This window comes from Rhinopithecus bieti, unplaced genomic scaffold (assembly GCF_001698545.2).
Source record: "Rhinopithecus bieti isolate Rb0 unplaced genomic scaffold, ASM169854v2 scaffold_25360, whole genome shotgun sequence".
Lineage (NCBI taxonomy): Eukaryota > Metazoa > Chordata > Mammalia > Primates > Cercopithecidae > Rhinopithecus > Rhinopithecus bieti.
The window spans coordinates 1,959,468-1,970,112 of record NW_016811703.1 but is presented as its reverse complement, the minus strand read 5'-3'; the positions used below and the strand labels follow the sequence as shown (position 1 = coordinate 1,970,112).

At 40.1% G+C, this 10,645-nt stretch overlaps 1 protein-coding gene across 1 annotated transcript in view; it reads right to left on the bottom strand.

Moving 5' to 3' along the window:
- Window positions 1-3,487: 3,487 nt before the first annotated feature.
- The window catches only part of TNKS (tankyrase), a 228,137-nt gene continuing 220,979 nt past the window's right edge, over window positions 3,488-10,645 (bottom strand). The window contains 1 exon segment of the mRNA XM_017894677.1: window positions 3,488-9,209. Coding sequence (XP_017750166.1) covers window positions 9,123-9,209 — 87 coding nt within the window. The 3' untranslated portion in view covers window positions 3,488-9,122.

The window sequence follows — 10,645 nt, the reverse complement described above, 5'->3', positions numbered from 1 at the left end:
TTTTTTTTTTTTTTAAGATGGATTCTTGCTCTGTTGTCCAGGCTGGAGTGTGGTGGCGCGATCTCAGCTCACTGCAAGCTCCGCCTCCCGGGTTCACGCCATTCTCCTGCCTCAGCCTTCCAAGCAGCTGGGACTACAGGTGCACGCCGCCACACCTGGCTAATGTTTTGTATTTTTTTAGTAGAGATGGGGTTTCACTGTGTTAGCCAGGATGGTCTCAATATCCTGACCTCGTGATCCGCCCGCCTCAGCCTCCCAAAGTGCTGGGATTACAGACGTGCACCACCATGCCCAGCCGGCAGAAAATTCTTTAAGGGGTCTGAGCCAGTCATAGATATGCTTTCTTCTAATCTCTCATTCTAGCCAATTAAGTACTTTTTCTTAGGGGGCAGAATGGAAAGCCAGTTTTCAGATTAAAAAAAAAAAGAACATACTATGCAAGTTAACTCATTTAATTCTCATGGCAACTCTATGAAATAGTAGTTGTAGTTGTTGTATACTAATTTTTGATGATGAGGAAACAGACCCAAGAAGCGTAAGAAAATTCTCAAGGTCACATGGCTAGTAAGTGATGAAACCACGCTATGAACTTAGGCCTTCCAATGGCAGAGCTGGAAGTTGTAATCCTTCAGTCTTTCAGCTAACTAGTTATGAAATTGACCCAACATTCGCATACACAATTGTTTTTGGATAAACATAGAAATGGACACTTCTGCTTTTAAAGCTCAAAACTTATATTTGTTTTATCTTAGTTCCTTCCTCAGGACAGGATCCCTCAGGCCTCTCAAAAAGTATCAAAGAACTGAAACTCACCAGATCAACACATCCAGACAGTGAGATGCTGAACCCCTCAATCATCATGATTGCTTCCTTGCCTCTCCCTAGTTCCTGTTTTCTTACACATTTCTTCCCTGGTATATAAACCCCTAGTTTTAGTTAGGGAGATGGATTTGAGACTGAACTCCCATCTCCTTGGCCGCAGCACCCGATTAAAGCCTTCTTCCTTGGCAATACTTATCATCTCAGTCATTGGCTTTCTGTGCGGCAAGCAGCAGGGCCTAGATCAAACCCCAGGTGTTTTGGTAACAGTCACACTAACAGACTAGACACCCAAAATTCTCATTGTTCTACTTCCATCTTCTCAGACCCCAAAAGCATTCAATTTGTATCACCTCGTACATCTTTTAAGTAGTCCTAAATTAAATAACTATATGGCAGCCAGTATTCCTACTTGACAGATGAAAGGTAGAGACATGGCCTTCATAGAAATGCCTTGGAGTTATGAAGCAATTCTGTACTGTAGGGCAAGCACTGGTTTCCTGCCTTCAGCCTCTACATACTCCCAATGACTCATAAGCACGGTTACCTTACACTTTATACTTTGGGTTACATACCACTGATTTGTAGGCAAAATTATGAAAGTACAGGTGAATAGACTTATTTTACAAATGGGTCCTTGGGCAGGAATAGTATGCCAAGAATCATATTAACAAAATTAACATCTTTCATATTGTCTAATGCAAAGTTGTTTTATTAGCACTGTATGGTAGATGGTAGTTGGTAGAAATGAAGACGTACACACCACCCCCTTTTCCACGGTTTTTTTTTTTTTTTTTTTTTTTTAATATCCAAGTGTTCAGAGCTGATGCCAACCAGAAAACCTGACAGTTAGGTTCCAACTTAATGGGAATAGATGACCCAACTTTCATTATTTCCAATATAGTGTCAGGTGCTCTTTCAGTTTGGAGGCCTCTTGTACAGTCTTATAAGATAATGAAGAAAAGTGGACCTAGCCAAATGATAAAGGTTGACAGGTGCTATAAATAGGACACGCTGCCTCTAATGAGAGAAACCAGGTCACAGCATCCGAACACTCAACGTAGACAACATAATCCAAAAACAGTTCTTCAAAACTGGCTACCCAAGAAGCACTCATCCCTTTAATAGGATCTAGTTTTCTAGCAAGTGATTTCCTTCAGAAAATAAACCCAATCCAGCAAGTGATTTACAGCTGCCCCTCCCCACTTCCCCCAATCCCCTACCCACAGTGGTTGATGCTATAAAAGCAGGCCCTTGGAATACGTCTGTGTCATAAACCAACCCTGGCTGTTGAAATTCTAAGTTGCTGTTTTATATTCCACTTGCTTTTTGTGCACAATTCAGATAATTTCTGTTTCTATAACCCTTTCTATAACACCTTATTCCCAAAATTGTCCCCTCTATAATTTCCCTTTCTATAACCAAAAGGCAAAACCTGATTCTAATGGCATTCAGAATCTGATTGTCGCATGAGACACTGACATAAAATCATGTGGTAGAGTTAAGTTTGTGCTTTCATTCTTGCTTAAACACTGATGCTCCACCTGTGATTGATTGGTACATAGCAACTGGTAATTAATCTTTTTTCTTTTTTTGAGATGGAGTCTTGCTCTGTCGCCCAGGCTGGAGTGCAGTGGCGTGATCTTGGCTCGCTGCAAGCTCCACCTCCTGGGTTCATACCATTCTCCTGCCTCAGCCTCCCAAGTAGCTGGGACTACAGGTGCCTGTCACCATGCCCGGTTAATTTTTTGTATTTTTTAGTAGAGACGGGGTTTCACCGTGTTAGCCAGGATGGTCTCGATCTCCTGACCTCGTGATCTATCTGCCTCAGCCTCCCAAAGTGCTGGAATTACAGGCATGACCCACCGTGCTCAGCCATCTGGTATTTAGTCTTATAGTGGAAGGCATTCTGGGATATAACATAACTAATTTAACCACTTCCAGTTTCACTTCCTCACCTGCAAAACAGAATTAAAAGGCCAGTTTTGCAAAGTTTTTGGGGTTATTAATGAAAATGTATGTATACAAAGTACTTGGTTCATGTAGGGCCTCAGTGATGGTTATTGTTATTTGCAGGGTTACTAGAGCACTTCCATTTATTTATGTCTCTTTGTCGCTCTGACAATCCCTCTGGCAAAAGAAGTTAATGTGCAGATAAAATTCTAGTTTCAAATTTGCTATGTAATAGATCCCTAGGCCTGGAGAAAGAAGAGGGGAAGAATGGAAGGATTTTCTTAGTCCTCTGCTCCAGGCACTGTGCTGGGTATTTAATACTGACTGTTGCATGAAGTGGGTGTTCTTCCCCTCCCTCTCCCCCGAGAGGTGGACAGGGTGAGTCTCTGAGCAATCATGTTGTGCAAGGCCTCTGGGCTGCCTCTGGACCTGGCATGAGGTCTAACTCTAAGGTGTCAGCCTGTTTAAGAGATATTTCTGACAGGAACCCGTGTTGCTCCTGCTGATGCAGAAGTTATTCAGTAACTCCCATGTGGGCTGAGAGGTGAGTATAAGTCACTTAAAACGGGACTCACGGGAAGATGGAGAGGGAGGGTTGGTATTTGTATTCTGACAGTTTTTTCAGGTCACTTGTGTTAAGGTTGGTCAGGCAGAAATGAACAAGCAGGGCAAAATGAAAATACTTAAGAGCTAACTGCTATCCACACAAGTGTATTTTAAAAATGGTTTTATTGAATATTAATCAATTACAAGTACAGTGAGCTAGACATTAAGCCAAAGCACAATTGCAGGTTAAATATAATCACAAAGATGTCTTAAATAGAAACCCGCCAGGCAGGCAAGTTATGTTCCTTGATGCCTTCCTTTGGAAAGAAGTGGAGGGGGAGGGAAAAAGGACTTCTATTTCAGGTGACAAGGTGATGATGACCAGAGGAGTTTAACATGCTGTAGGTGATTTTCCATGACCAAATCTGTAGGAATGCCAGATTTAGAAAACCAAACAATGAAAAAACCCAGCATGCTCAGTTACATTTGAATTTCAAATAACGAATGCTTTTATTGTAAATAAATGCCAAATATTGCATGAAACATTCTTAAGCTAAATTGTTTCTCTGAAATTCAAACTTAACTGGGCATCTTGTACTTTATCTGACAATCCTACAAATAGATAAACGCAAAAAAGAGAGGAGAGGGGGTTGGAACCCCTGCCACTGGTGGGTCACACAGAGACTAAAAATAAAAACGCCAATAAGGAACCAAAGAGTCACTACACTGGTTACTTACACAGACTAACATCACAATGAGAAAATACAATTACTACTCTGGTGCTGTTGCCGGGCAACACTCCACATTTCCTCAAAGCTGGTTTTGTCAATGTTTTGAGAAACCTTGATAAAAGTACCTTTTTAGTTTGTAGGTATCAAAGACAAATATTACTACTACAAAGATAAGATGAGCTTGAAACCATGGGAGCAGAAGCAGGTGTTATATGCACATGAAGAGTGTAAATGTTTGGTGTCATGGAGACAATGTTTACACAGTCAAGGTCATCTTCTAGGTCTGGGCTATTGGCCTCAAAGATCTGTGTTCTTTCCTAACTTTGACTGCGCTTTCTAGCCTTTCATCCTGAACTTTGGGAGGGGTGCACGCGTGTGTGAGGGACATCCCACTACCAGGGTTCAACTGCATTTCTCTGCAAACACTCTGACTCAACACAAGGGCTTTCAGGGCTGCCTGCAGAAATGGGTCGACTGATAAAAAAAAATAACAGAACAATCTGAATTCTAGAACGTGAGAGAAACCTCTTTGAAAGGATGGGTGGTAGGGCAGGTGCGAAGATGTGACGTGTAAAGCAAAAAAGAATGTGAAAGAAGGAAAAGCAGAAATGCAATCTACGGTGCGAATGTTATTTCAGAGGAGGCAGAACTCTCTGGCAATGTATACAACTGGTCATACTATAACCGTATTTGGCCATACAAAGTATATAAAATCTTTAGCTTCCTCTAGGTTTTCACTTTAGTATAACCATAGTTTACATTTTAAAACAATTAAAAAACAGCTTGCGTATCACTCATATTCTACAACGTATCACAGTGGTTGTTGTATCCCCACATACACAATTGAATAGGCTTTGAAATCTTTCCAGCACTTCTCCAAACCAGGAATCTGGTAGCTGAGGAATTTCCGATATGGAGAAATTGAAATGGATTAATTTTAATCAGCTCCATTGCACGTAAGGGAATATTACTTATGAAATATACCATCATAAAATAAGATGAACAGGTATGAAACACATGGAGGCATGGCCGACTCACTGACACACCTTTCAAACACTAAGAAATGGGACTACAATGTTTTATTTATTAAAATATAAAAGGTTAAAAAGTTTCTGCCATAGTTAAGGCTTTCTAGAGGAGAAAAATTTAATCGTCTCTTAATAGCAGAATGCACACGTTGCTGACGAAGCCTCATGTTTTAGAGTAGTATTTTTTGAATGCATTTCCTTTTCATATGCTAGATGTGTACAATAGCTCAAACATCACTTTCACAATTACTTTCTTTTCACTTCTCTGTCACTGATCTGACACTAAACAAATTTAACTTTACTCTTTAAATAAATTTCTGACATGAAATCCTAATGTCAGTTGTGAATACCTGCCAAATTAGTAAGGTCTATAGCTTTATGTGAGATAATTAGTACAGCAGAAAACACAGTAAGAAGGCTATTTGTCACAGATGTCACACAAATGGGATTCAGACACAATGGGGGAAAGGTGCTTGAAAACACACACCACTTCTGTTTGCAAGGCCATTTACAGGAATCCAGATAGTGCACGTTTAAAAAGGCGGGGGTGGGGACAGTGCTCAATAACCCTTCGTGCGATTGGGAGAGACAATGAAACGGAGAAAACCTAGACAACGTATTGCATTCTAATGTTCTCCAGCATAAATCAAATTTTTATTTTATTTTTTGTAAAACGGATACAATAATAGAACGTTAACCTACATTACTTTACTTGCTTGCCATATTCGGGCATTTCTCTGTATATTTCAATGCACTTTGCTATTTTGAGAGCAAAGGGAAATCCGTCTAGCCACTAAATCAAGCTCAAAGGAGTATAAGGATGCTATTTCATGAAAACATCCTCATGTTGATTCTACTTATGCTGCTTGAAAAGCTAGAAATTCCAAACTCCAAGAAGGAAAAGGAAAGCAAGAATCCTGGTTGCACTGCTGTTATTTTGCATAGAATCAAAACTCTGGGTTCCATGCTGTCATTTGTTAACAAAGCGGCAGAGTGTTCTGAGCAAAGCGCATGAGGCCCAATACCCATTCCCGGTTGTGATGCAAAAACTAAGAGGTATCTGCTCTCCTTTTTTTAAGACCCAAGATGCGGGAGGAGAAAATAAATGGAGTCAAAGGTCATTGCTGGAGCTCATTTTAATTCCAGACCTGTAATTTAGGGAACAGGGAAGGAGGTCAAATACAGGGAAGGAGGTCAAATACAAGGAGAAAATTTCAGGACCAGGGCACTTAATTTATGCCTGAGTCAAGTATCCAGTTGGCCAACAGCAGGTAAACTGGCACCATCAGGTCTGCAGAAGCCCTTTAGTTTTGGAACTTGGGTAAAGCTGGTGGAGACATTCAGATTCTTTCTTCCATGTGGTTAGGGAAACAGAGGGGCCATTTTGGGGTAGGCCTAATTGGATGATCCTAACTTGCTAGTATTTCTATATAGTACGTAGACAAAAAATAAAAGACTTCGGCCTAATTTAATGCCATGCTTTTATATTGGAAAGGGTTCTTCATACAGCCACAGATGAAAATCCCAAATGTAATCAACTTGCTAACTTTTGAGTGCACTCATGATGACCTTTGGTTTTCAAGTTCTGAAAAAAATGTATTTGGCTCCTGTGATATATCCATTAACCCACTCTCTTAAGCAGATGAGTAATATATGCACACTCTTTCAAGAACGACTATATATTTGAATCATTATAAGACAAGAAGCACCGCAAATGTCTTCCTTACACAGTACCTTCACTTGGCACACAGAACATGAGACATAGAACACTGGCAGTTTAAATATTGAACCACAGTTTAACTTCTCAAGTGTAAAGACCAAGATGAAAACTGGCGCATCCATTAATCTAGTTAGTATGATGGAAACAACATACAACCACAGTTAGGGAGTGGTTTATCTTTTTAATGAAGCTATAAAGCTTTCCATATCTATATCATATTAACTCTTTTACTTAACTAAAAATCACAGCTGTATTTACCATTTTAAACTACGTCTGGGGGAAGGTAAGTAATACACACTTGACAGCTACTGAAAACTACACAGATGGCAATTTCTTCAACCCTTTGTTAGAGCAAAAGAGAAGTAAAGAGCGGGAAAAACTCCCTCTTAATGAATATCAACTCTCAAAGCCTCATATGGAATTCCAGTGCTATTAAACAAGTAGCCAAGACACACACACCCAGCTTGGGTCACTGAAACCTCAAAAGAAGCAACAACTGAGGCGAATTCTTGATTTAATTTTGAGCACCCATGCAAGATTCAGCTACAAAAATTCAAACTAGTCTGGATGCCTAGTTCCAGCACTGGGTTGAAGCCAAAATGAAAGCAAAATGTGTGTATTTTAAGAGTCTATGTCTAGAAGTTTTGCATGTAACCGTTTTACTTTGCTTCAGGAGATTAAAGGAGGTCACAGCTTAATCACCTTGCATTAAACCCATCGTCTTCAGGGCTTTCAACTGCAACGGCAAGTTTGTGTCACACTGTCTTTCCTGTTCCTCCTCATGTTTGTATTTCTTTTGCTTCAAAGCAGAGTAGATGCACAGCATATCAAGTAAATAAATTAGTGCACTCAATTCATATTCAGTTAAGGTGAAAAGGGCAAGTGTAAGAACTATTTAAGGGATACTTTTTTTTTTATAAATGTCAATGGCACTTGGTAAATGTTGATGAAAATAAACAGTAATTTCACAAAGAAAATTGTATGGTATTTCTTTCTCACCTTCACATAAAAAAATAACGGAAAGGGCTTTGGTTTCCATTTTTGTTCTCCTTGTCTAAATACACTAAGAAGTTTGAAGAAATGGTTCAAAAATTTAATGCAAGGATCTTTATGAACTATTTGAAGCAAGCCACTCAAAATAAACCCCAAATCTGGCGTAAACAAAAAAGTCCTTGCATTTGTGTGTTATCTATCCACTATCCGGGTCTGAATCCCAGCTTTCTCAACTAAAGAGACAATAAAGTGGTATTTTTGTGACTCCAATGAAGCACAGTAATTTCACTGACTTTTGAAATAAGGCAGCTAATTTGGAGGGGGTAACAATCCCAACAGTACAGACTAAGGGAAGGGAAGCATTTACTTTTTGGAGGCATCCCCTGGGTCCACTGGGGCTGCAATGATACAGAACCACACGCTCTTCATCCTCCTTAATGCAGCTCCTCCTTCACAGTCTCCCCAGTTTTTTCACCTTGGAACTCAAGCCTGTGTCAGCCTGCATCTCCAGTACTGTCCCGAAGACCTCTGTGGCAGGCTTGTATTGGAAAGAGCGAGTGGCCTTCACCGGCTTTGACTTCTCTGAATGCAGGAGTTCCTAAGTCAGGTTGGTGTTTGTGCCCTTCCCTTGTAAGTAGGCTGATTCTACTAAAACTTGATGTTTTTTCCTTTTCATCTCCATTTATGTTAATGAGATGTGCAGCTACAGAGCAAAATAAAAAAAATTTTTACAGTGGAAACTGAATCTTGCTGAGCCAGAAGCTCGGGTTGCATTGCTCATGATTTTGTCAGCGTGACTTTGTGCAAAATATCCTCAAGAAGGCTCTGGCTCATTTTCAAAGTAACCAAAAAACACCACAAAAACCAAAAAACAAACAAACAATAGCCAATGATGCATGTCTGGCAAATCAAAAACAAGCCTGTCGCCTGTCATATGTGTATATTTGTTATATACACGTGTCATGCATAACAAAACAAATGTAGTGTGTGAATCGTGAACATCTGAAAAAGCATTGGTTATGTTTTCTTATTTCCCATTTCCAAGTCTAGATTGCAGTGATCTTGTTTTAGAAATGGATAATTGCAATGAAAATGAGCCTGAGATATGTTAAAAGGCCGCCCCTGTAAACATTTCCTCAAAGGGAACAGTAGCAGTTGAGTATGTATCAGTTACTCATACTATTCATCACTATAGCAATGCTTTATAAAAGACAAACAGCTTATTTCTAGGCTGTCAGGGACTTCTAGAATATTGATGTTGTTGTCAGAAACAATCCTCTGTAATCCAGTCCCAGGCTGAAATCTGATCCGGCCTTCACCAGCAGGCATTCACTAGGTCTTCTGCTCTGCGGCTGTTGCAGTCTGGGAAGGGGCCTCTGGCTTCATGATCTGGTAAGTGATGAGATACTCTGGGTATGCCTAGGAAGGACAAGAAGAAAAACAATCACCCTTCTAGTAGGCACAATATTAAAGCCTTACTGAATGTGCAAGCCTCAAAGGCTGTTAATCGTGACCAATATTCCACACAGACTCAGTAACAGGCGCCTGAACAATTTGGAGGTTCACCTACTTAACTGCATATAAATGTGTATAAAAACCCTACAATCTAGAAAACTGAATGTTACTTCTACTTTGAATACTGTAAATTAAACTCCATTCATCCCTTATTAGAGAGCCATGTGGCATAAGTAGGGAAACTGAGGCCCAAGGCAGCACTAATATCTTTCTTTTTCACCTCACAGAGCATTAGTTCACACAGTGTGTGTTCAATAAAAGCTTGCTAAATGAAAGAAAAATTTTGCCAAATCAAATCCAAATTAATCACAGAAGATGATGTAACCCACTGAGCTAGAAGGAATACAGGTAAGATGTACTGAGTCACCAATAACCTAGAAACAACAGTTTGGGAACAATTTTTAAAAACTGACTACTCAAAGGCATCATTTACAGGACAGATAAGGGCTCCAGTTTAGACTGGCCTCCTTCATATTCTCGTTCTCTTTTTTCTTGCAATCAGTAAAACACAAGGCTGTGTCTGGAATGGGAAGAGCACTTCTTGGTGGGAGCAGGGAAAAGGAGGCTGATCAGAGGAAGCTGCTGAAAACCTCAACCAGAAATCGCAATGAAGGCAGCAATTTGGAAGGAAAGGTAGGACACCCCTTAGTGACCAGACTACATAGGAATTCTTCAGCCCTAACTATAACATGATGATGAAACTAGACTCAGTAGTTCAGAGTGGTCTGTGACTAAAAAAAAACTTGGGTGAGCAAAGTGTTTTGGGGACCAAAAATAGTTTGTTCAATGCTGACCAACAAATTGCTTGCATATAGATACAGGATAAGATAAAAGGAATGAAGGACAAGTAAAAACTGAACTTTAATATTTAAAATGTAGAAATAAACATGTGATAGATTTACTGAATAATTCATAGCTATACCCCTTGACTTGGGAGACAGAAACATATAGCAGAAACATACAGCTGTGCCTCAGCTCTCCTCATCTGTACCTATTAAGATATAATATTAGGATTATATCCTAACATTTAAAATTAAATATTTTATATTTAATAATATTAGGATTTTTGTGAGATAATATTTAATATTAATGTTAGGCCGGGTGCGATGGCTCACGCCTGTAATCCCAGCACTTTGGGAGGCTGAGGTGGGTGGATCACGAGGTCAGGAGATCGAGACTATCCTGGCTAACACAGTGAAACCCCGTCTCTACTAAAAATATAAAAAATTAGCCGGCGCGGTGGCGGGTGTCTGTAGTCCCAGCTACTCCGGAGGCTGAGGCAGGAGAATGGTGTGAAGCCGGGAGGCGGAGCTTGCAGTGAGCCGAGATTGCGCCACTGC